At 45.2% G+C, this 24,236-nt stretch overlaps 1 protein-coding gene across 2 annotated transcripts in view; it reads right to left on the bottom strand.

Moving 5' to 3' along the window:
- Positions 1–24,236, bottom strand: part of WDFY2 (WD repeat and FYVE domain containing 2) — a 1,061,998-nt gene that overhangs the window by 765,765 nt on the left and 271,997 nt on the right. For both annotated transcript variants that reach the window (XM_069640687.1, XM_069640686.1), the window contains exon 3: positions 11,096–11,169. In XM_069640687.1, coding sequence (XP_069496788.1) covers positions 11,096–11,169 — 74 coding nt within the window. The remainder of the gene's footprint in view (positions 1–11,095; positions 11,170–24,236) is intronic.

The raw sequence follows: 24,236 nt of genomic DNA, 5'->3' as shown, positions 1-24,236 counted from the left end.
TATGGGAAATGTCCCAACAGTACTGTGAGGAGGAAGATGAATGGAGAAGCTTACTACACCACCCTACCAACATGTCCCTCTAACAAGGCGAGTCAGAATCAGGAACTTAACAGCTATACACACCTGCACTCTATTACCTACCACTCTAGTACTGGGATGAAGAAAAAGAAACCGAAGAGGCAGGCATGTCCCATTGGAGTCAGACAATGGAGGCTAAGGACTCAAACCTGTAACCCCTTATCAGGTCTCGGGTGTATAAAAGGTGGAGCACTCAGCAGAGCAGAGAGCAGCAGTTAGGAGAGCAGAAGGGAGGCTGCGTGGCTAAGTCTAGCAGGGGATCCTTTTGTATTCCTAAATCAGTTTATGCCAGAGATGCGGAGTGAGCCGTGGGTGTTAAGCAAGCCGTGAAATCTGGAGGCCAGGAATCTTATTAAGGAAGTCCCCGAAGAGTCTGGAGGAGAGCAGGCTGCAGAGATGCTGACCCGGTGTGCTGTGCGGGTTGCAGCGTGGCGAGGGAACCATGTCTCCAAGGAGCCAAACTGGGGCATGCTAAGCCCTTTGGGCCGTGGCCAGGCACTTGCTATTCTCCTGGGAGGAGTCCAGGTCCCAGAGGTGCCTGAGGGGCAGGTGGTGAGGCCGAATCCTCATGATTGAAGTCAGCAAGCCGTCCCGAGCACATCGCGTAACCCAGAGAGTTTCTGAATGTTGAAGAAATCCAGTACATGTGTCAAGCTTAAGCAGGAGGCTGAAAGGGAAGAAAAGAAGTGTACGAGCAGCACAAGAGGAGAAAAGGAAAAAGCATTAAAAGTATGTAAAAGAAAGGATAGAAGAGGGTGCAAGCAACCCGAAAATGAGAGCAAGCATGAAAGTTTCAACATGCAAGCAGCACGGATTACAAGAAAAGTGACAGTGTGCAAACGGCACAGAAGAAAGGAGGCATAATTAAGAGGCAAGAAGAAAAGAGTGCAAGCGGCACAAAAAGAAAGATGCAAGAGGCATAGGATAGAGAAAGAAAAAAGAATATAAAGGGTGCCAGAGACATGGGGAGAAAGCAGGGTCCCATGTATTAGAGGCACTGCAGCAGCCAAAACAAGACAGAAAATAAGTAAGAAGAAGAGGGAGGCTGTGTATTAGAGTGGTTGCGCATAGAGAAGAGTGAAGCCATGCGTTCTCGAAAGTCTCTGATGTTGCCCCGGTGTTAAAAGGAGGATACAAACAGGCCACTTGAAAAGTGTCAAAAGGCAGAGCTACACTGAAGGCGAAGTAGGAGCAAAATCCCCAAAGTGTTGTAAAAGACTGTTTGAGCTTCAGAGAAAGAATTGTGTCTTACGGGTGAATTCTGGAAAGCTGAGCTTTTGTGTTTTTGTGAACTTTTTGGTGTATCTTGAGCCAGAGAGGCCTAAGCTTGAGAAAGGGAGCACTGAGCGGCCTAAGGGAAATGTGAACTTTGAGAAGCTTGGGGAAGGTAGTCCAAGCAAACCTAGGAACTTTTGTGAACTGATCTGTTTTGAAGCTACAAGTACCTTGCCTGGGAGATTCCAAGGACACTTTTAGATTGAACCGTTTTAAATTGTCAAAGCTTAACCTGACGAGAAGACCCCCTGAATCCAGCCTTGTTTTACACTTCTTTTTGGAAAACTATTTTTTTTTAGGAAAACGCTGCAGGACATTTGTTTCCAGAGTGAAGGCAAGCAAAAGTTTGACACAGATTTTGTTCTGGGATTTACAGACCTCGATCATCCTTAGAAACATCAGTTAAGGGAAACCTCAAACTAGAGATAGGGCAAGATATGAATTACACCAGCCTTGAATATTTTAAATGAAGGTTTTAGAACTATTTCACCTGTGTCTGTGTCTTTCTTGATACCATGCCTGCCTCACATTAGCCTGAAGCAAGAAGTACATAATCTAGCGGAAAGATACAAAACTCTACAGAGCAGGATTGACTGTCTGGAGGACCACTCCCGAAGAGACAATCTGCGGATCAAATTCTTGAAGGAGGGAGTCGAAGGAAGTAATATTGGGGGGTGCGTTACAGAGCTGCTTTCAGGGCTACACACTGACACTGGGAGAGTGCCGTCAAGAAACAACAGAGTTCACAGAGTGGGCTCGAAGAGAGATCGGAATGGGCCATTTTGAGGCGTCCTGTTCAAACTCGATGATTTCACAACCAAGGAGTTTTCCTCAGGGAAAGAAGGAAGCGAGGTGCCATCAAATTCAAAAGAGGCAAAAGTCAAAATCTTGCAGGATGTAACTAAACTCACACTAGCAAGGAGGAGAAGCATGAAGCCAGTCTAAGAGAAACTGACTGCCATGGGGTTCAATATCGCTGGACCTACCCGTTCAGGCTGCAATTGCATTGGAAAGAAAAGGTGATCACCTTGTTCAGTGTGGAGGAGGGAGCAATCCTCCTTGGTCTGGAACTGGGGTGGGCGGAGGAAGGAGATGATAGAAAGAAGGGCACCAAAAAGAGTGGACACAGCCTGAAAGAAGAGAATGAAGAGGCGACAGTGCAGACAGTAGGATATTTATTTATAGAGCGCCGAAGACCCACAGGCATCGGGGCGCAAAACACATACAACAAGGACAAATCCATCAATGACAAGACAGGAGCAGGAAAGGTTAATGAAAGGATGCAAGGGAACTACCTGAACAAATGAGTTTTCAGAGCTTTCTTAAAAGTTCTCAAATTGTCCTCACCTGTGATGATAGTGGGAAGGGAGTTCCAGAATTTGGCTGCTTTAACTGTGAAAGATTTTCCTAGGCCTTTTTCACACCTGTATCTAGGGCATTTGATCTGTTTTTTATCTGCTGACTGCAATAATCTAGCAGGATGGTACTGTGATATAAGAGTTTTCAGGTCGGTTGGTGCAGTTCCATGTACACATTTGTGGACGATTGATCCTACTTTGAAATTGATTTTTTTCTTGAATGGATAAACAATGTAGGTTCCTCCTATGATGTGTGATGTGTTCATGTTTTGTAAGTTTATTAACAATCAAACCGCATTATTTTCTAACACCTGACATTTCCCTACATTGTTACTTGAAGCACCAATCATTAGAGAGTTACAGTAGTGCAATTTGGACAAAACAATGGCTCAGGAGATGGTTGCTGCGTTGTCTTTTGTGATATATAGACAGCCGTTTTTCATAAGGTGAAGGGAGTAGCTGCAGCTTTTTGTCATCTGGTTGACATATGCATCAGAGTTGATAGAGGCCTTCAATTGGATACCCAATGTCTTCACCTTGTAAAGAACCAGGATGCAGCTTGACTCAATGCCCAGTTTGGCATGTGTGGCTGTTGAGCCAAAAATCATCAGCTCTCCCTTTTTGCCATTTATGCATAGCCAGTTTGTCGACATGCAGTCCTCCACAAGATGAAATATCGTAGTTAGAGTCGTTTGCATACACTCCTGTTATTTTAAGGACTAGCTAGGTGTTGTCAGCGTAATTGGTAAAGCACAACCAGATCGTCCGGGAGCGAGCAGACGGGTCAGATATACAGATTGAAAAGTAATGGTGAAAGACTTGCCCCCTGCAGGACACCACACCAGATGGGAGGTATAGGATATCGTGCTTTGCCCCACTGGATTCTTGCCTCCCTATCGGACAGGAATGAGGAGCCAATCCACCAATTTGTCTGAGCAGTGAACCGTGTGACCTAGTATTTGTTTAAGAATACCATGGTCCACCAGGTCAAAGAACGCGGCTAAATCCAAGAGAGTCAGGATGCCCATTTTGTCTTCTTCAGTCATTTGCAGCATGTGTGATTGAAGGTCTATGAGGACAGTCTCAGTACTATAATCCAGCCAAAAAACCTGTTTGAAGCGCAGCCTGTACTGTCAAGGTGTCTTGGGTGGTGGGCATAAAAAGGGACTTGAAGGGCATTAGATTTCTCTAGTGATTTTACTATTTCAAAATGTTTTCTAGCGCCATTTGTAGCTTGTTCAATTTCTGAGTTATAGAAATGTCTCTTGCTATAGGGGCGGGAGTGAGAAGATACACCAAATGTGCACAGATTTAGGTTCAGATGACAGCTGTCTGAGGTGGTGGACCACCTTGGGATGTACACGGGCCTGGTAGGGTATAAAAAGGAGGATCCAGCAGCTGGGGCTGAAAGTCGAAATGTCTGGTTTTCTATTACTAAGAGTTGGGTTTGCAAGCTCTATTAAGTGAGGCATGAGCAGCCTCCTTGTTGTGATGGTTGACTTCGACGACATTTGTTACTGAGGGAAGGAACATTTAGTGGGTGTAGATGGAGGAGACACCAATGGGTAGGCAAGATGGGGGATGGGGAGTGGGGAGTTACTGTTTAGGTTGGTTGAGGAAAAAGGGTTAAAACACACCAACCCGGCAGAGGGGGTCACTGTCACAAGAACGAGCAAGCAGACAATGACCATTCCTTGCCCAAGTGAATGACACAGTCAAGATGTGGTCAGGATATGTATGTGGTGTCAATACCCCGAATAAAAGAGTACCAGCTGCTGAGAGAGCTGAGGTGGGACAGAGTGAATATAGTGGCACTGAAGGAGACCCACCTAGAAAGCCAGACTACGCTGTAAGAGTTACCCCATACAATTACATTCCAGTGCAACTTCTAAATGACTAGGGGTAGCAATCTTAATTCACAAAAATCTCAACTTTTCTGTGAAGGGGACCATTAAGGACAGGGAGGCCCGCTACGCAATTGTGAAGGGAATCATTGGGAACAGCATGTCACTTATGCACCAAATAAAGGTCAGGAGCTGTTCCCTTCTGAGCTTCCTACAAATAATAAAAAAGTGTTGGCGGGGGTGGTGGGGAATGCCTCGTAGAAGGGGAATGCGATGCGGTGATGGAGGGGGACAAAGATAGGTCATCTAGGTCCAAGTTAAGCCAGATGGGTGTAATCACAGGGAGAATCAAGGATTCCCTAAGAGAGATGGGCCTGGTGGACACATAATATCTGCACCCAGGAGATGGGAACTACACTTACTATTCTGCCGTACACCAGTCTTACTCGCAAATAGATTATATTTTCCTGGCAGCAACATCACTCAAATATGTCCATTCAATGGATATACACATTATTCTGATGTTCGATCATTCATCGCTCTTATTGCAGATAGAGGTAAAGGGGAGACCAAATACGAGGCCGTTGTGGAGGCTCAATGAGTTTCTCCTACAGGACATATTGGTGAGGGATAACCTAAAGAAGACACTGATGGACTTCCTTGAACTTAATCGGATAAGGGACATGTCACCAGGGACTCATTGGGATGCCTTAACAGCAGTAGCAAGAGGGAGTCTGACGGCCTCAGCAGCTGCTCTCAATACGATTAGGACAGCAACAGGAAACTGACCCTATAGTGGAGAATGAGGAGCTGGAAAAACAGTAAAACCAAACAGAATTACCCAGAGAAAGCTTAAGGAGAAGAGGGCTGAGCTTAACATGCTGCGGGTTGATAAAGCAGGGAAGATACTCCTAAGAGCAGAGGTTTTATAGGAAGGGGAACAAACCAGACAGGATATTAGCCAACAGATTGAGATCACAGGGAGCTCAAGCCTTCAAACAACACATAGTGAATGAAAAGGGGAAGGTGGCAGGGGCAATCAACAAGCGTAATGCCTTCTGAAGCTTTTACCAAGCATGAAATATGAGGAGCTAGTGAAGAAGTTCATGAGACATACATGGCATCATTGGAATTACCCATCATTCCCAAGAGAAAGAGAGAGTGGCTTGAAAGATCAATAGAGAGACAGAAGTGTATGATGCCAGCAAGGGGATGGAAGCAGGGAAGAGCTTGGGGCCGGGTGCATTAACAGAAGTATTTTATAAGAGTATGGCTCACATTCTGGTAGACCCAATGCTAGCACTCTTCAAATCAATGAGGGAGGAGGGAAGCCCAGATAGTCCTTATCCCCAAACCTAGTAAAGACCCTACCAAATGTGCATCCTATAGGCCCATCTCTCTACTCAATGTAGATTCAAAAAAATATACAAAGATACTGACTAACCGATTAGGGCCCTTTACGCAATCCCTGATTGACCATGATCAGACAGCTTTCATCACCAACAGATCGGCAGGAGATAATATTAGGAAGATTACATTGTTGATCAATAGGGCGGATAGGGGAACAGAAATAATGGTGCCATCGTCCTTGGATGCCAAGAAGGCTTTTGATCGGGTGAGTTGGTCCTTCCTGGGAAAGATATTGGCAAAAGTGGGAATGGGATCCAAAATGAATACCATGATAATAGCAAATTACTCTGCACCCAGATCAAGGATTTATATAAATGGGACACTCACCAACACCATCTTACTCAGGAGGGGAACTAGGCAGAGGTGCCTGCTGTACCCCATTCTCTTCGCCTTGGTAATGGAGCTATTTGCTGAGCAGACAAGGAAATCGGACCATATCAAAAAGGGATAACTGTAGGAAAGGGGGAATATAAAATGAGCTTGTTCACAGACGTAATCTTCTCATTTACCGACCCCATACGATCTGTCAAAGCCATGATTGTGGAAATAGAGAGATTCGAGGCACTATTCAGCTTCAAGGTTAATGTCAGCAAGTCTGAAATCCTGAACATAACGGACTCGTCAATGGGTTCAAACAGACGGCACCATTCGTGCAATCGAAGGGGAGTATGAGGTACCTGGGCATAAGCATCACGGGGAGTGGATCTAGAGGGGGGCCAACCATCCCCTCCTTTTCAGGAAAATTCAGAGGGACCTTGATAGGTGGGGAAGACTAACTGATGTGGCTAGGGAGATAAGTGGTAATCAAGATGAATGAGTTGCTCAGGTTATTGTACCTATTCCAGAATGTCGCACTGAAGAGAATCCTCCAGCGAAACTCTGGGGCAAACAGAAATCAATTTTAAGGTTTATATGTGGAGGAGCTAGGCCGCGCAGCTAAGCAATTGAAGAATGATGGCAACCAAGGCTAGGGGAGGGGGAGGATCTCAAGCCCAGATATCCTAAACTATTACCTAGCGGCCCAAATCAAGAGTGCTAGCCGGTTGGCAGCAGCTCGAATCAGAGAAGCAATGGCTCTTCATGGAGCAGGCTATAGTGGACCACATCTTTGGAAACAGCCCGGTCCGAAGAAGCACCAAAGAGCTAGAGGGCTGTATCTGAATTTGGTTTCCAGAGGCACAATGGCAACATGGGACATATGAAGGGTCTAATAGGGAAGCGTTTAGGGTGCATTTCAGATGCCCAGATAGAGGAGGAGTGGCCGGAAATGGGGAGAAGAGCTAGGGGAACCTATCACACCGAGGGATTGGGAAGGCGTATAACCGCAATTTATTTATTACATTTATATAGCGCGCAGGCAGCCCAGGGGCATTGTGGCGCTGTTACTTGTAGGGGAATTTAGTTACAGGTACAGGTTGTGCCATGCCAATGCATGGAAAGGTTACATTTGAACACAGGACAAAGAACTCCATGTTAAAATATTACATAGGTGGTACTACACTCCCCTGAAATTACACAAAGGTAAACTTAACTGTGAAAAACCAGAAGGCGTTTCACTGCCCAGACCTGGGGATACCTTACTCAGGGCATGGCCATCGCCTTTGGATCCAGACCCTGGGGGAGGATCACCTGGGTCAGGGGTCCTCGGGAGTGGGGGAGAGACACCAGATGGCAAGACGCAGTATTCCCCTTTCCCAACACCTCTATCCAATCCTATTTTATAGGAAATTCCAACTTCCCGGACATTCCAACTTCCCAAATCCACCCCTAAATCCCACCTCTCCCATTTCGTATACAAACATTGAGTCGAGGACTAAGCGGTCTAAGGCTGAAAGGATTAACACCCATGCAATACACTGAACATGTTCATCTAACGAGATCAGGCAGGGTCGGGTACTTGACTCACGCACCCATTAACTCTACCCACATGGTTGAAAGATGGAACATGGAGACACACTTTGGGCAAGGCTGTGCACGAGAAGGAGCAGTTCCTCCAGGGCTATGACGAAAACAGGCGAAGGAGAGTGACAAACCAAGGGGTTGAACTGAAAGGGCAGGAAGCCAGAGACTCCCCCCCCCCCCACCCCATCCCCTGGCAAGAGATTGTTATTTCCAAAAGGCTGTGACGATTGCGCACGACAGCCCAGCTGGAAGGGAGAAAGAATCTTCTGAGTGCTACAAGGTTACCACCCACCCTCCCGGGTGAACGACAGAGTTGGGGAGGCGCAGAAGTGGCAGTGGTAACAACCTTGACTCCTACATCAAAGAGGCGAAAGACAGAAAGCATCTTAACACGGCCGGTGAGTTGAGGGAAGCAAGAAAAGCCTGGTCTGTGTTTAATTGAAATGCTTGCGATAGTATCCGAGGGATGAAGGTTATGCGCGCGCTGATGAGCTGCGAAAGAAAGTGAATCCATTGTTCTGCACTGTGAATCCATTGTTCTGCACTGTGAATACAAAATACAAAATAGCAGAGTGGTCTGGCGAAGTGAGATTGACCAATTGAAAGTCTCTGTGAAATGTGTTAAAGCTGCAGAGGCAATGGGTAACCACAAAACTGCATGAAAGAAAAGTTTGCAAGACTTAATCTAGATGCAATTGAAATGAAAGTAAGTCATATGTAGCAAGTACATTTTCCAAGAGACATTGGAACTGAAGGAAAATATGTAAAGTGGAAGTAAAGAAAAAAAGGAGGGCTGTGGTCATGTGGAGGCGAGAGCATAAATCCTCCCAGTTTCGAAAGTCTTGGACAGTGAAATCAAAACACGAAAGGTGGCTTGAACCCCACTGAGGGAAGCCCATGTGTGGAATGTGAAGAAAGCTTGAGGAAGGGAACTCCACCAATGAGAAAAGGTTTGAGCCCGATTGAGGGGAACCTATAGTGAACTGCGACCAAATACTATACTTAGAAACTTTTTGTTGAAACTGTGTAGAAGCTTGAAGGGTGACCTGGTGATGGAAACTAGAGGGTAAACCCATGATCTTGTGACTCAGACTTGAATGGCCAAAAAGGCTCTGGAGGGCAGAGCCAGCCGCATGTGTTGGCAAGCCAAAGTATGTTCATCCATCAAGTGTTCCATCTAACCCTGTGCTACAGAACGTGGGGACAAGAATTAAAACTGATTTAAATTGCCATTCTGACATTTCGTTTCACAGCTGATTTTTCCGTTTTTAGATTCATATCCCTATGTCACATTAGTTTGTATTAGGTTTTTGTTATTATAGGCCTTTATTGTTACATTAAGTCTGACTAGGACGGTTTCTTTATTATTCGAGTGTTGAGATTACTCCCATCTTAGTTATAGGGCCAGATAGGAGTTTTTCAAACCCCCTTGAATTTAACAATAAAACCCTGATAAAACATGTTGGCAGGGTTGTGGACACGATTGCTCGCTAACGCATATTATGGCAACTTGCCCCAAGTTAGAGAAATTATAGGTGCGGTTGAAGAAACAATACAGCACGCTGGAGGGGTCAAAGGCAGGCTCTCACTAGGATTCATTTTAGGGAGGCTTTGTCAGAAAGAGGATGGTCTGCAGATACAGCATAGAATAGTGTTGGCTACGGCTCTGGCTGCAAAGTTGGCAATAACTTCCATGTGGGGTAGAGCGAACCCTCCCTCACTGGGTCAGTGGCTGCAGAGACTGTGGAGGATGGCAGCTATGGCAAAATGGACAGCACTTAACAGGGGCACAGGAATGCAGTTTAAAACAATGCAGGAACCTTTGATACACCTCCTGACCTCTACGAGACTGGACTGTTCTGCAAAGGGATTTTTCAAGGGACGAACATGGGGTCAACATGAAGTGTGAACAATTACTTCTACTATACATGTGAAAAGAGCAGGGTCGTTTTTTTTTGTGGCAGCGTGGAGGTGAAAGGGGGTTCCAAGTTATCTTTGTTTTTTGTGTTGGAGTCAGTGGTCGAAGTGGGCGGGAGCGGTGCTCCTCTACTTCTTTCAATGAAGTTTTACCATTCCTATACTTTTATTTTAAAAAGAAACCGTTCCGGAACGGTTTTGTTTTAAAATAAAAGTGTAGGAAGCAGTTGAAACTTGCACTTTCAGAGCAGTGCACTGAACATTCTCTTAAACTGCAGGAGCATGCATTTGGGCGTTTATATTGTGCATGGGAGGGCGTGTGGCGATGGGGTTTGCGGGGAGCGGTGCTGACCAGTAAGGAACATAGCTCCACTACTTCTTTTCGTACACTTCCACCACTGGTTGGAGTTTATGAAAAACCAATAAAGATACCCGTTAAAAATAGAGGGAATCTCCATTGAAAATGCAGGACTCTGACAAGCACGGCCTGAGCGAGTCGATATCAGTCCTTTATCTCGGCACCCGTGGTGAATATAGGTCTGGCTGCTGCAACCAAGCAGGAGGACACAACACTCCCATCAGTCTTTCCATTTCATTTTGGTGCACAGTGCCAAGGCTTAACAGCATAAAACATGTATGTTTTATGTGAAAAAACACAAGCCAGTATCGAGCTACACACAAAATCATTGTTATTTTCCAGATTTACCATGCCATTTTCTTTAGTAGCCCAGTAAACTTGGCCCTTATCGGTATGCTTGATAACCCCCTTGTTCCTCATTTAATTTCATGCCAAAAATAAGGTATTTGACCAATGCTCCCACTTTAAGAGCCAACGTGATGGAAACTCTACAACTGGAACCATATGATCTTTGTTACTGTTCTGCATTTTTTGTAATCGCCATTAAAAGCCTTTGCCCTGGCCCTCCCCAAAAATGCCACAACACACTACACACGCTGGTCGTTGGTCTCATATCCAACAGATCAAAAAATTTAGTACAAGGCATGTTACCAACAAGGCATTTGCCCGTGCGCATTTTAACAGACATGGTGCAAGAGGTGAACATTAGAACCAATGAATCTGTGGAGTCATCGTGGGCAACACAATAATATATTTGGGGAATGCAATGTCATCCGTTCTGCTTTTCTACCTAGTCATGTGCATCTTCTCTTCGTAAAAGCACAGCTTGCAGGGCGCCTGAGTGTGTGCGTCATGAACAAGAGTCACCACCAAGAGTCATTCATTCCTTTAAAAAAAGAAAAATCACATCACACTGAATGGGAAGCATTTTAACAGGAAATGTCAGTACTTACTGATATTGTACCATTGTCTAGACCTACGGAGAGCCTTCTCGTTTCCGGGTTAAAAGACATACATGAACATGGAGCTGAAAAAAATGAAAATGCCGATGAAATTAATAAAGGTTGTGTTTAGAAGAGCGCTTGATGACTAACAAAGAACACCTATCAAGCAAGCAGCCTTGTTACACCCACGCCCTCAGTCTCTTTACAAAGGTCTAGCAGGTGCAAGAAGGCGCAGCTCATTCCGTCCAGAATAAACACGCTATTCCATTCACAACCCAGCAATTACCCATCACGCAACCTCCTTGCCCACATACGTAGATAATAGCAGCATGTTCCCGAAAGAGGCAACACAATGTCTTTTCCGTTGCTCAAATGAAGATGTATTTTATAAAGTTGAGATCATGCTTTAAATTACACATTTTGTGACATCATCCTTACCAAGTATTACCCCTTCCACTTGCGAAAGAAAGACAGAAAGAAAGAAAGACAGAAAGACAGAAAGACAGAAAGACAGAAAGACAAAGAAAAACCAGTTGCCACATTGCCCGTGACATGACCATAGCAAGTCCAATACATAGCATGTGGTCATGACCACTGCCAATATTGTGTGGCTACTGGCATGGCGTCGCTGGCAAAGTAGCCACCGATAATGGCGACTGATAACCAGACCCCTCATTGGCCACTTTATCCCCATTAATAGTCCATGGGTTTATTACATTTACTGTTTCTGCTTTATTTCGGTAATTTTTACCATAAAAGCCAACATATTAAAAAGCGAAGCATCATATCAAAAACATCAGGGCATAAAAACACAACAACCAGGACATACAATCTTAAACAATCACAGGGATTTACAGCATATAAACATGATCTAAGTACCCTATTCCCTACCCTTTCAGATAGTTATTGAACGACAATAAAATGTAAAGGTGCCAGTGTGTGCCTGAAGTGCATAGTAATTTACATTAAGCATTTAAATGCGCTATACCTGGACATCATCCTGCCGCCTAACTGTAGGCGAAAGGAACGTCACAAAAGAATTACCCATTATTTTAGAGCGACCTAGTTGTGAGCTGCAGTAACCCACGTTAAGATCCGCTGGGCGACTAATGTACAGAGGAACAATACCCTATAACTGGGCCCAATTTAAGAATCAATCGGAAGATTAGGTTCATACACTTTCGGAATGATGAAGGATAGCTTCAGTAGTGATTAGTCCCTGAAAACACTGGCCAGTCCTTGCGCCATAGAGCTATTTAACACATTTGGATCTCCTTCGCCAGGCACCAATCAAAAACCACCCTGTAGTAAAAGTATCAAGGCAATCTTTAGCTTAGCTTCTAGACAGAATGTTATAGGTGGTGTTGACTGAGCACTGTACGAAGAGGGGTTTTAATGATCATTTCCTCAAATCAACATAGATAGGGCACAAAAGTAGGAAGTAGACCATGTCTTCCCTAGTGTCCAAACAGATAGGGCAGAGCGGACTAACATTAGTATTCCACATGGACCTCAGAGCGGCTGAAGGCAATATACCAGGCATGCCTTAAAAAAGAGAGATCTCATAATCTTTGGGTACATTAGGTCCAGGTAGTCTTCATAGCCCTGATGTTGCTTCATGGACCAATATCTACAAAATTGGGATGACATCTGCAGTCTCCTTCCAATTTCTGCGTACACTACTCTGAGTTGACATTAATAGTAGCTGGATCGGCCCAGTAATCAGAAAGGCCAAAGACTTGGAATTCCTTTTTTTTTTTTTAAATGATAGCCATGGCACGCTCATTGCACCTTCCTGTGCCATTACATCCTCTACAGCCCCCCTGCCCCCGGTATTTCAGGTTCCCACTATTCCATAGCCTTAACCAGTAAAAAACAGGCTTTGCCCTGCACACTTTCAATGGGCTGCAGATCCAACTCAAGGGAAATCTGGAAATTTGGGGCAGGGAGGGTAGGCCCAGTAGGTTTTCAAGAATCTATTTTCGATTGCCGACAACTGGGAGGAGTTCCGCCACCCCCACAACTCAGAATCATAGACTGCTGCTTGTCGTGCCTGGGCCTTGTAAGTCTCTAGGGCCACACACACAGCCCGAAACTCCATGCACGCCAGCGAAGTTGGCTAAAACACCACTGTACCTGGTTAGCATCAGCCCCGCTTCCACCGAATTCTCCCCCGAGATACAGTCTTCATTAATTCTTAAACCCAGGTAGTCATGTGTTTTGACCTGCTCAATTCGTACTTCACCCAGTGCTATGTTGATTCCAACAGTTTTTTACCCCATTTGCTTTGAGGACCATGGCCTCAGTCTTTTGAATGTTGGTTGTAAGGCCATTTTCCCTGCAGAAGCCTGCAAAGATGTCCAGCTGGCAACGCAGTCCTACAAGTGTCAATGACAATAGGACTGCGTTGTCTGCAAATATCAGGACAGGGATCCTCTCGTGCCAGTGAGGGTGCATCCGTAGGAGTTTAAGAGTTCAGTTATTACTCAATTTAAGAATAGACAAAAACGCATCTCGGTATTCACTCTTCTAGACCGTGCCCCATCTGTCCAGCAGCAAATCCTTGCACCATTGCCCAGGTGTAGTATCCCAATGGCATTTAGTACGTGTTTGCGGATACCCAGTTCTGTCAAAATCAACCAGAGCATTGCACTCGGGACAGTGTCAAAAGTCGTCTTTAAGTCTATGAATACAGCATAGATGGGCTTTTTTCTCAGGGTGATGTACTTCTATCAGGCAAAGCCTCAGGCACTGGTCCACCGTACGGATACCCTTTTGAAACCCCGCCTGCAAATGGTTCAGGACTCCAGCCTCCCCGACTCAGGCGTCCCAATGGCCCAATACAGCCTTTGCAAAAACCTTTCCCCCAGCATCAAGCAGAGAGATCGGCCTTCAATTTGCCGGATGGTTTCTATCCCCCCCACTTGAAGTTGGGGACAAGAACAGTCTGGGTCCAAATGAGGGGGCACTGCCCAACAACAAAACTGCATTAAAAAGTCTGGCAAGTACAGTATCCAGATTAGTGGTTCATTTGCAAAGAATTCAACTGGGGTCATATCCAGGCCCGGCGCCTTCACTTTTTTTTGGATCTCCAATGCCAACTAAGGCTTCCCAAGGACCAAGTGCAAATAATCTTTCTCGAAGGTAAAGATATTCCGATCAGTCATCCCGTCATCTTTGCCCTCTTCATGAAGGCCCTCACAATGGGCTGTTCGAGTCTCCTCGGGAACAGCTCCCTGGATTAAATTCTGCTCCATGAGGCGTCCCTTGGCTACCAGTTCCCAAAACCATTTTGTAATGCATTAAGCAATAATTCCCATAGGCCTTCCTGGTATATTCAGACTTCAGATTTTATAACCCGGGCATAGTTCTTCCGTGCTTCATGCAAAGGTCCTATCCCTTATGTGATCACCAGTCTGGCATGCCTTATGAGAATGGCCTTTGCCATGCGGCAGTTGCCGTCATACCACACGTTTTTACGGATAGATGGAGGGTCTTTGAGGGTTTTGAAAAAGAGTCTCCCAACTTGCTCATTAGAGGAACATGAATGTCAATAATGTCTTCATCTCTTGCATCCTGGACAGCAAAAGAGTTCTTGAGAAATGGGAGGATGGAGTTGGACATCAATAGCAAGGCCACCTCCAAATCAATCTTTGCCCACTTTATTGTGCGCCTTGCCTGCCCACTAATGGTCAGACCAAAAGCAGACATGTCTGCCTTTTTTTCCACGGAACCCCCAGCAGTATTGCCGCCCCTGATCGAATTAGCAGGGTGTGATCACTCATGTCCAATAGTAACACTAAAATCAATAATAGAGCGGTTTACGGACTGGTAGGTGTTCTTTGCTAGGGAGTCCCCTGGGAATCTGCCGTTGCAGGCCCTCATGTTACTTGACAGCACTATGGCAGTGACTTTTTCAGAGTTTTTATATTTTCTCTTAGGTGGGGAGGCCACTAACTCCCTGATTCCCCATAGTCTATCATCTTCTGACAAGCCGGCCATGTCTCCATCAGGTCGTACTGCAAGTTAAAATTACCGCTACAAGGATTTTCAGGGATTCCCCAAATGTAGATCTCCATTTCTCTATGGAGACTTGTACATGGGTAAATAGAGTGGTCCCCCCAGAATCCGCCTCCTAGTTATACAGATTGATTAATACAAAGTTTATTCCATCTAATCCCAAAATATGAAGTTCCAGCAATTTCCTTGGGGCGGTTACAATGACCTTTATATTCCAATAGATTGATGAACAGATCCAAAAAAGTAGTGCCCCACTTCGCCTACCGCCCCTGCCATTTGTTGCCAGTATGGAGAATGTTGTGTAGCCCTGGATACTTGAGGCCATCGATGCCCATGTCTCCTGGAACCCAGACAATGTGGAGGTTCCGGAAATAAAAACACCCATGCCTCATCTTCCATACGGCGGTTTAGCCCTGCTACATTCAAGGATAGTACTTGCACCTCCACAATCGGAATAGTCGTCCCCTCCTTTGGTGAAAGGATACCCGACACATCGTAGGCGGTGGGGATGATGAGGCCGAGGTGGGGTCCCAGTTCCATCAATCTAAATCACCTCCAAAAATTATTTATCCACACCATGGGCAGTGGCATTTCTCTAGACTTGGGTTACTTCCATCGGATTCGATGCCGGGTTGGTTCTCCACTCTTCTATCGTGGGAGGCAGGGTGCATGAATCTTGTGGCCCAGGTGGTCAATGGAGATAGCACAGTAGGACCTTGGGTAGAGTTACCTGCAACCCTTCTTGCATTCCCATGTCAATCAGTTCTTCAATTTTAGGACAAACCAGGGAGATGGTTTCCATTTCCAATCCCATGGGCGGAAGGGTTCTCTGCTCAATTGCTAAAAGGCCCTCCCACACGGTGCCCGAAGCGAGTCGCACTTCTATGTAGTCTGTCTAGGCCGCCCGCCTTGTGCTCACAGGCGAGGACCTCTTCTCTAATAATAGTATAGCAGCCCTGCTACAGTAGATCACCTTGTTTTTAAGACTATCCCCGCATTCAAAGTAGCCAGACTTCACCCTGGGCACATTATGCAAAAAGAAAGAATGCCCATTTGCTCTCAGCTTAGTGTGCCTCGGCTCAAAGGGTTTGTTGATAATAGCAGGCAGAAAATTAGGAAGTCTTTTCGGGGGAGATCGGATTTGTGGTCTTTGATTGCCTGCACTATATTAGTCAAGCAGCCCCCCAATGCTACAACAGTCACTGGGGCAGGAATTTGGGCAGGTGCTTGGGCTTTTGCCAATTTTACATTAGACGTGACCTTCCAAGTTTCTTCCATCAGCCTCTGCGCCTCCGCCAAGGTCTTCACAACACTCTTCAAATTCTCAAGCTCAAGGGACAGAGCCCTGCAGTCCGCCTGTAGTTACATGATTGTGGATTCCAGGCAATTACAGACGATTACAGTTTGAGCACTCAGCCTTGGGAATGTCCAGGTTCGGACATAGTCTGGTTCCCCTATAGTGGTCCCATAAGAATCCTCATAGTGGCTTTCTGAGACTCAGCAGAGGGAATGTCCACATCAACATGAGAATTATACCGATTGGAAGTAGGGACATTTGCGACTATGGTAGGTGAGAAGGTCACAAAGTCTACACATTGAAAGGCCTCAACAGCAATCGCGCTGTCAGCTTTACCCTCATCGCCCCGTGAAGGGGCAGTCAGCTCTACCAGAATATTACACCTTTTCCCTTCCATCTGAGCCGGGGTATTAGGGACCTCGTATCCTGGGAGTATCTTGCCCACAGCCACAAGTGCAGGTAGAGGAGTGTTTAAACTACTCAAGCTCTCATGGGCCAATTTCTGCATAAACCTTGAGGGATACTAGCGCCTTCGGATTAGACCTCGAAGTTGATCACCAGGCTTAGAGGGCTCCAAGGTTACCGTTGCTTGTATGAGTTGCCCGTCCTCAATAATAGCACAGTGTTAGCTCGCTTGCGGTCACCCATGCTCCCACTTGCTTAGAGAAATTCTTTCTCTCAGCAGTGATCTTACTTGAGATGGGACCACTGGCTCGATGTCATATAGTAAGGAGGCTATTTCGTTAATCATAGCATTGACCTCCTCAATATGGGAGGCCGAGACAGTGGGCCTCTTCTCAGGTTGGGGATATGGGGGAGATTTTTTTGCCTTACGTTTGGACATGGGGACCCAATAGGAGAGCCCTTTTTTTTTTTAACCACAGTGATAAAGAGGCCCAAGTTTCAATATTAGATTAAATACAAAATTAAATAATAAAAATAAAAATATAAAAACCCTGTGATCCTTGAAATTAATAAATGTTTAAAGCATACATAAGAATCCTGTTTCACAGTCAACCACAAGCTTGTTCTAATTAATCCAATAATCTAAAATATTTCTCCAGTTGTAAAACAGTTGAATAAAAAGAAAATGAATAACTAGTAACAAAATAGATATTTGACTTAATATGCAAAGTCCCACAATTTTAAAATCTCAGAGTCTGAGATATTAGATTATGAATTGGTACAGTCAATGGTCCCCTTCTGTTGCCACCACAAGTCCCTTCACGTAAGGCATGCTCGACTGCATGAGGGGCAGCCAGAGTCTGTCTCCCCATCCTCGCCTGCGTCTATGATAGGTTCATATTCAATTTGTGTTTGCTCAAAGTTCTCCACCGTTTATTGTATAAGAACTGAGACTGGGACTGGGACTGGAACTACTCTAAGGACACCAGCTGCCACTCAGTCAATAACAAATCAGATACCGATTGTTACAACCCAGCCCCAGAGTCTTCAGGGTCCTCAGAAAGGACTGTAGGTGCTGGAATCACACTATGAAGCTCAAAATTGGTACTCCAATACAAGGGAGAGCATCCACAAGATGTTGAAAGGTACACTACTCAGTGTACAGCGCGTTGTTCAAGTCCGCACAAAAGGATAGAGCAGTGTAGAAAACAAGCAATTTGTTTCAAACTACAGGGTTTCAAGACAGATCCTCCCCCCTCAGCGGCAACGTGCTTGCCTTGGAAGCAAGACAACACAGAGCAACACAAGTTCAATCCCCGACTCCGCGCTTAGAAACCTCTGGGTATTAAGTGTGTTATAAATAACCAACTGGGGGCCCACAACTCTACGTTAAAGAGGATTGTGGCAAATTAACAGCACATGACCCTTCCAGCCAGCGCCAAACCGGGGGATCCAAATAAACTGGGAAAACGCTGGAGGAACACTCACAGGAGATTTGCACTCAGTAGGGGATGCGGAATTCGCACAATAGTGCTTGTGTATGATGTAAATCAGTACAAGTCAGTACAGGCGTCTGCGAAAGCACTCACTGGCTCTCACCAGCCTCCCAGCCTCCAAATGTTTTCCAACTACCACAGCGCCCCCAACATTTATCGGGAAAACATAACTGAGATAAATACACAGACTGCCCCAGTCATGCAACAGCGGCAAAAGCACTAAATTGCCATCGTCCAGTCCAATTCAATCCAATGAGTTTTCCTACAGCCGGTTCACAGCTAACTTGAATCAAAGCTTACTGCTTCTCTGCTTCTCCATTTTTCCACTGCCGGCTGCTTGCTCCAACAGCCTGCGGCTTTTAACAGACGCCACCCTTTTTTATGCACGGCTTCGCCACAACGGGCTGGGCCTTCGTTTGTAAAGGTGCAGTGGATTTGTCAGGTGCGCTGAGTGAGGCAGACAATGAATGGATCAACGGTGGGGCAGTGCAGCTTGCCCCACCCCGGGCCTTTCTGTTGGCATGCACTGCACATACACCTACACAATAGGTTTGTCATATGTCTCGATATAAGCAAAATCATATTTTACTCCGATGAGTATTTTCCCTTGATCACCAAAGTGCTGTGATCTATGAGGTCATCAGTGTGCTCTAGTTTCCAGTGTCGAAAATCAAAAACTTCAACATTGGAGCTAAGACTTGGCATCTTAACTTTATGACAAACTGCAAGACAAAACAAGTTGTCTATTGCATCGAATGCCCTTGCGGCCTGAGGTATGTAGGCCAGACAAGCAGATCAGTGAACACTAGAATCTCAGAGCACCATTCACGCATCAGATGTAAAAACACATCTGCCCCCCTGGTAAACCACTTTCTAGAAAAACACCATACCCCGAATGACATCAAGTGGTGGATCTTGGATATAGTCAAGGGCTCTGCCAATATACCACGTAGTTTGCAGCAAAAAGAAGCAAGGTGGATCCACAGACTCTCTAGCCACGAGAATGGCCTCAATGAAGAAAATGCCCCCTTAATTTAATTCAACTTGTAGCTCGACGTATGAGCATATCTTTTTCAAACTTGATAAGCAAGGACAGAAGCATGTCTTGAGTGGCCTCTTATGTCCTTCTGATTCGCCACTGTAAGCACACCATGGACTATTTTAAATTATTTGGCATTTTTGCCCGGCATAATCACTTATGTTACCGGACGATCAAAACATCTTTCAACACATGTCACCCTTCATTACGATTGAATGACGGGTCCGTCGAGTATCTCTCTCGCATTATCCCACGATTCGTAATCATGTGGCCGCAGATTATGCCCCCCTGAGGAGCCTCAGACATCTGCACCCGCGTTGAAGTTTCAATATGGCTTCAATGCAGTTAATGCTCGCGGTCGAATGCTGTTGGGGTACACACCCCCACAGCAGTGATTGATTGACAGCCCACAAGGACTAATTCTCGGCTGCCCTTTCGCGTTTCAATGCTGGAAGAATACACCCCCATAGCATTGTGTGATAGACAGCACCAGCGCGCCTATTACACTGCGCCTCCTCCATACGGTTACTGTTGGAGGAACACATCTCGCTAGCAGTGTCTGACAGACAGCCTCAGCGGGCCTATCACATCACACCTACAGATTCATCCAATCAAGCTCCGGCACCACGAGCCACACCCGCCATAGTCACGGAAGCTATGCCGGCTCGTCAGTCATGACTCAGCATCCAGCCAGCAGAGATAGTCTGCACAGCGTGCACCCGCAGCCACAGCAAAGGCAGCTCCACGGGAAGAAAAAGGAACTCCCGTCAAGGTAACAAATGGACCGCTGGGTCCCGTATTCTGGTAACCTTATTGCCAGAAATCTGAATTCAGCCCTCGCCTGTGAGGCTTTTTCTACACATAAGAAAAACAACGCCATTCTTTTACTCACCGAGCAATTACCACTGACTCTGTTTCCTTTCTCCCATTTTATTTTGGGCTACTTTAGGTTGTGCACTTTCATAACAACCATTGAACCCTACGCCCTGAACGGGAGCATAAGTAATTCAGATACGAATGTCACCCACAAGTGGTATGTTAATAACATTCTAATTTTCTTAACATATGAACTATAGCAATTATGAGTTGTCGGAAAGACAGACCAATTGGTTTTTGTTCTGTTCTTTTCTCGCTACAGAACTACTGGCATTATTATTACGGGTGGCTGCGCCCTGGGGTTCCTCGTGTTCCGAGTTAGGTCCTCACCGTCTGTGTAAGACCACAATCCCAGCCCAAGTGGTTCTTTTTCTTGATCTAGTCCAAGCCCAGAATCAGGGTAAGGTCTATGTTCCCACTAGGGGCTCTCAAATTATTTATTGTTGCAAAAAAACTCTTAAGCTAATAACATTCTCTGGACTCAGACTTATGCCACAAAAGATGAAAACATTCCTTAAATTCAAATTTGTTTTATGATACCCCTCCTCTCTTTGTCTGCCTTCACACAGGGTCAAGTTTGTATCTCCCCATTTTTTCTTCATTTCTTCGCCCTGAGGAAGGCTCCACTACAACTGTACATGCCCAGCAGGGGGCAGATCTGAAACGTGACATGGATGTTTGAACTTTTCACATTGACTGGAAACTCTATTTCGGAAGTTAATTTGAAGTCCGAAGCTAAACCAACATTGAAACATTGTTCTTGCACGTACATTATATTCTCTGTGTGCTTTCGCTCAAGAGTTTCTTTCGCCCATCAAAACACCAACACGTCGGGAGACCTGCATTCTCTTATTTAGTAAAACAGTGGCACCTGTATATTGAAATGTGGGCCGCTTAGAGTTTCCCTCTAACTGAGGGTATTTGGCCTGAGGCTATTTTGGCCTCTGTGCGTTTGCTCTGTCTCTCCAAGGCAGACCTGCACCCACTCACTTAGCAAAACAGTAGTACCTGTATATTGAAATTTGGACTGCTGATACATTCTCTTAAGGTACTATACATGTGTTTGCATTTTCCACAAGCGATGGTTTAGTTATTGCTTGCCTTTATCTTCTTTGTCTCTCTGTTAGATCTTTTTCGTACTTGCAGTTCTATTTTCTATTATTTTACTCTCATTCTAAACTGCATTTCCTATTCCTTGTATTTATTAATCTTATTCATTTGAGAACACAACAATAAATCACTTTGTGAAAATAAGGAATGTTTTCTGAGTATAAATACCGTGGCTAAATAATATTTGTGATTTCCTTGTTCTAGGTCACACTATTAACGTTGTGTAAACATATTTTTGCAAAATAACTCAGTTATAGTCTAGCAGAGTGGATACTTTTTGGTATATAGATATTTCTTACTTTAGTCCCAATCCACTTTCTGCTTTAAGGGACGACCTCGATATATCTTTTTATGAGGTCTAGTTTCCAATGTCGTCATCAATGAAGTCATAATTGATGCTATTAGTGATGTCACTGGGCTGCGCATAAGGGGGGAGGTTTAGAGTTAAGTTGGCGTAACTTCCAACACTTGCCAAATTTCAAGGGTTTTGTTGTGTTAAACCATCCATTTTAACGATACTTCAATTTAGTTTCTTCTTTTCATATCCTCACAGAGGTCATAATTCAAAATATCAGTATGTTTGCAGGGTTGTCCAACTCCAGGCTTCGCCGGCTGGAATCCTGACTTTTTTTTCAGGATATCACTCATTAATATTCTTGAGAAAAATGTGCATACATTTATAATCATGGTATGCAAATTTAGCCCATGAATATCAATGAGGGGTATCCCTGAAAAACCAACATGTTTCCAACCCTAGATGTCTGGAGTTGAATAACCCTGTTTGAAAGTACATACCATGGGATCCCCATAGCCCCCCCCCACCCGCCTCACGCCATTACTGGTCACTAGTCTATTGAAATGGCCAGGGGCCATGTTGCGATAATGAAGAACTACTATGAGAATGTGTGTGATATTTGGTATTTTAGACTACATTTTGAAAAAATAGTTTTTTAAAAATAAGTTACCATGTCAGTTTGCTGCAAGTTCAAAAGATGTTGTGCAACGTGGTCTAATTCAAGTGACTCACTTCAATAAGCTGTCTCACAAGATCACCATTCTCGCAAATAGAAAAAAACAGAATAAAAACAAATCAAACCACAAAAAACCTTAAAACATTGCAATTCCAACTGTTTCAGCCTCACAACATCCCCTTCAGGTAAACATCGCCTCCACCCACCCCTGTAATATTTCCAGAACGTTGTACGTTATTCTCACGAGAACGGCGCACATTGAGGAAAGCAATGGCAGCTTACACTTCTGAAACGTCTTGCTAGTTGCAATGCACCATGGAAGATATATACGATTTTGGTGCTGGGTGCACAATGCGTGCCGCAAAATTTGTTCAAAACCACTGGACTAATTTATACCAAACAATCAAAAGGCACATCTGCACAATGTTGTGCCTACATTTTTAGAATTTGGAGCAAATCCATCCAGGGGTTTTCGTTGTGTGGCTGTTCAATGAATGCCCCTTATTTTGGAAAACCAATACTTAAGATTTAAAAAAACGAAACTAATCCATTCGACAGGTTTGCAAACTAGCCAATTTCGGGTGTGGTCCATGGCCAAAAACATTGTTGGAAAATGTCCTACAAATACATCAAACAAATAAAAGCTTATTACAATAACATTTTCACAAAGTCAATGAGCCTCATAAGTTTTCCGGTCCGGTAACAACAGTACCAGTAAGCTTTACGGTACCGTTGTTCCCGGACCAGCAAACTACGAGTTCTGCTAGCGGGTGCCTTCCCGCCAGAGCATGTCGGATGCACCGGCACCATTCCGAATGGTGCCAGTGCATCCAACCTCCACATTCCCATTGAGCTCTATGGGGGCACGGTGCGCACGAATGGGCAATTACCGGTCCGGCGGGCCGTAATGACCCGGTAATTGCTCATTCACGGGTGCCGAAATTTAAAAAAAAAAAAAAAGAAATCGCATGCTTGGCGGCAGCTTGCCGGTTTTACCGGCAAGGCTACCGCCTAACTTGTAATGACGCACAATGACTTTCACCTTAGCTACAGTGCGACGACCGTCAACCCATACTGTGAAGAATTTGAGGGCGTCCTCACTCCTTTCCCAGATATATCCTCCTTTCAAGTGGCCAAGGAAAGGCAATTGCGATTGGATCCAGACCCTGGTGTTGGATATGCGAGCGAGGACTACCAGGATTGTGGAGACTTGGGGAGTGGAAATGAGGCACCCTTGGTTGAGACAAGGTATCCCCCATTTCCCTTTCACCATGAGTCCAAAGCCCCCCTAGCCTTTATAAGCTATTGTCAATCCCTTCCCTACTTTCCGTAAATTATACCAGTTAGGCACTGGGATGAGGAAGAGACCAATTAGAGAAGTACATCCTCTCTTTATTGATACACAAACACACCAGTTATGTACTGGGATGAGGAGGAAGCGAGCAAGAGCAATGCAGAACTTCCAAGTCAGCAATGAGCAGTCTAGTCCTTTTTGGACCAATCAGCCAGGCAGGAAGTTTAAAAGCAGTAAGAACGGTGAAAGTGGAGGCAGCGGTGGGGGCAGTGCAGCAGTCAGCTGTGGAAGCAGGTATACGGACTGCTGGAGGATCGCTGACCTCTCCGGAAGGCAGCGTGGCAGACTGAGTACACGAGAGCCCTAGAACGATAAAGAGTGTATGCAGCGTGAAACGAGACCGAGAAGCTGGAGGCTTGGACTAACGGCAGAAAGGAAACCGGCGTGACCAGGCGAAGCTCAACTGTGGAGACTGAGCGAGGAGCTGCACGAGAGAGTACTTGTGGCGGCTGCAGACCTCGCGGGAGCACCGTAAGCACCTACCAGTGAGTCAACCTAGGAAGGGGGGACACCAGAGTGGCAGGTGCATGTTACACCTGTGGAACTTTAATGAATGCCGAACCAAAGGAAAGTAAAACTTAT

Source organism: Ambystoma mexicanum, chromosome 7q (genome assembly GCF_040938575.1).
Source record: "Ambystoma mexicanum isolate Mex_15411 chromosome 7q, UKY_AmexF1_1, whole genome shotgun sequence".
Lineage (NCBI taxonomy): Eukaryota > Metazoa > Chordata > Amphibia > Caudata > Ambystomatidae > Ambystoma > Ambystoma mexicanum.
This window is presented reverse-complemented; position numbering and strand designations above follow the sequence as displayed.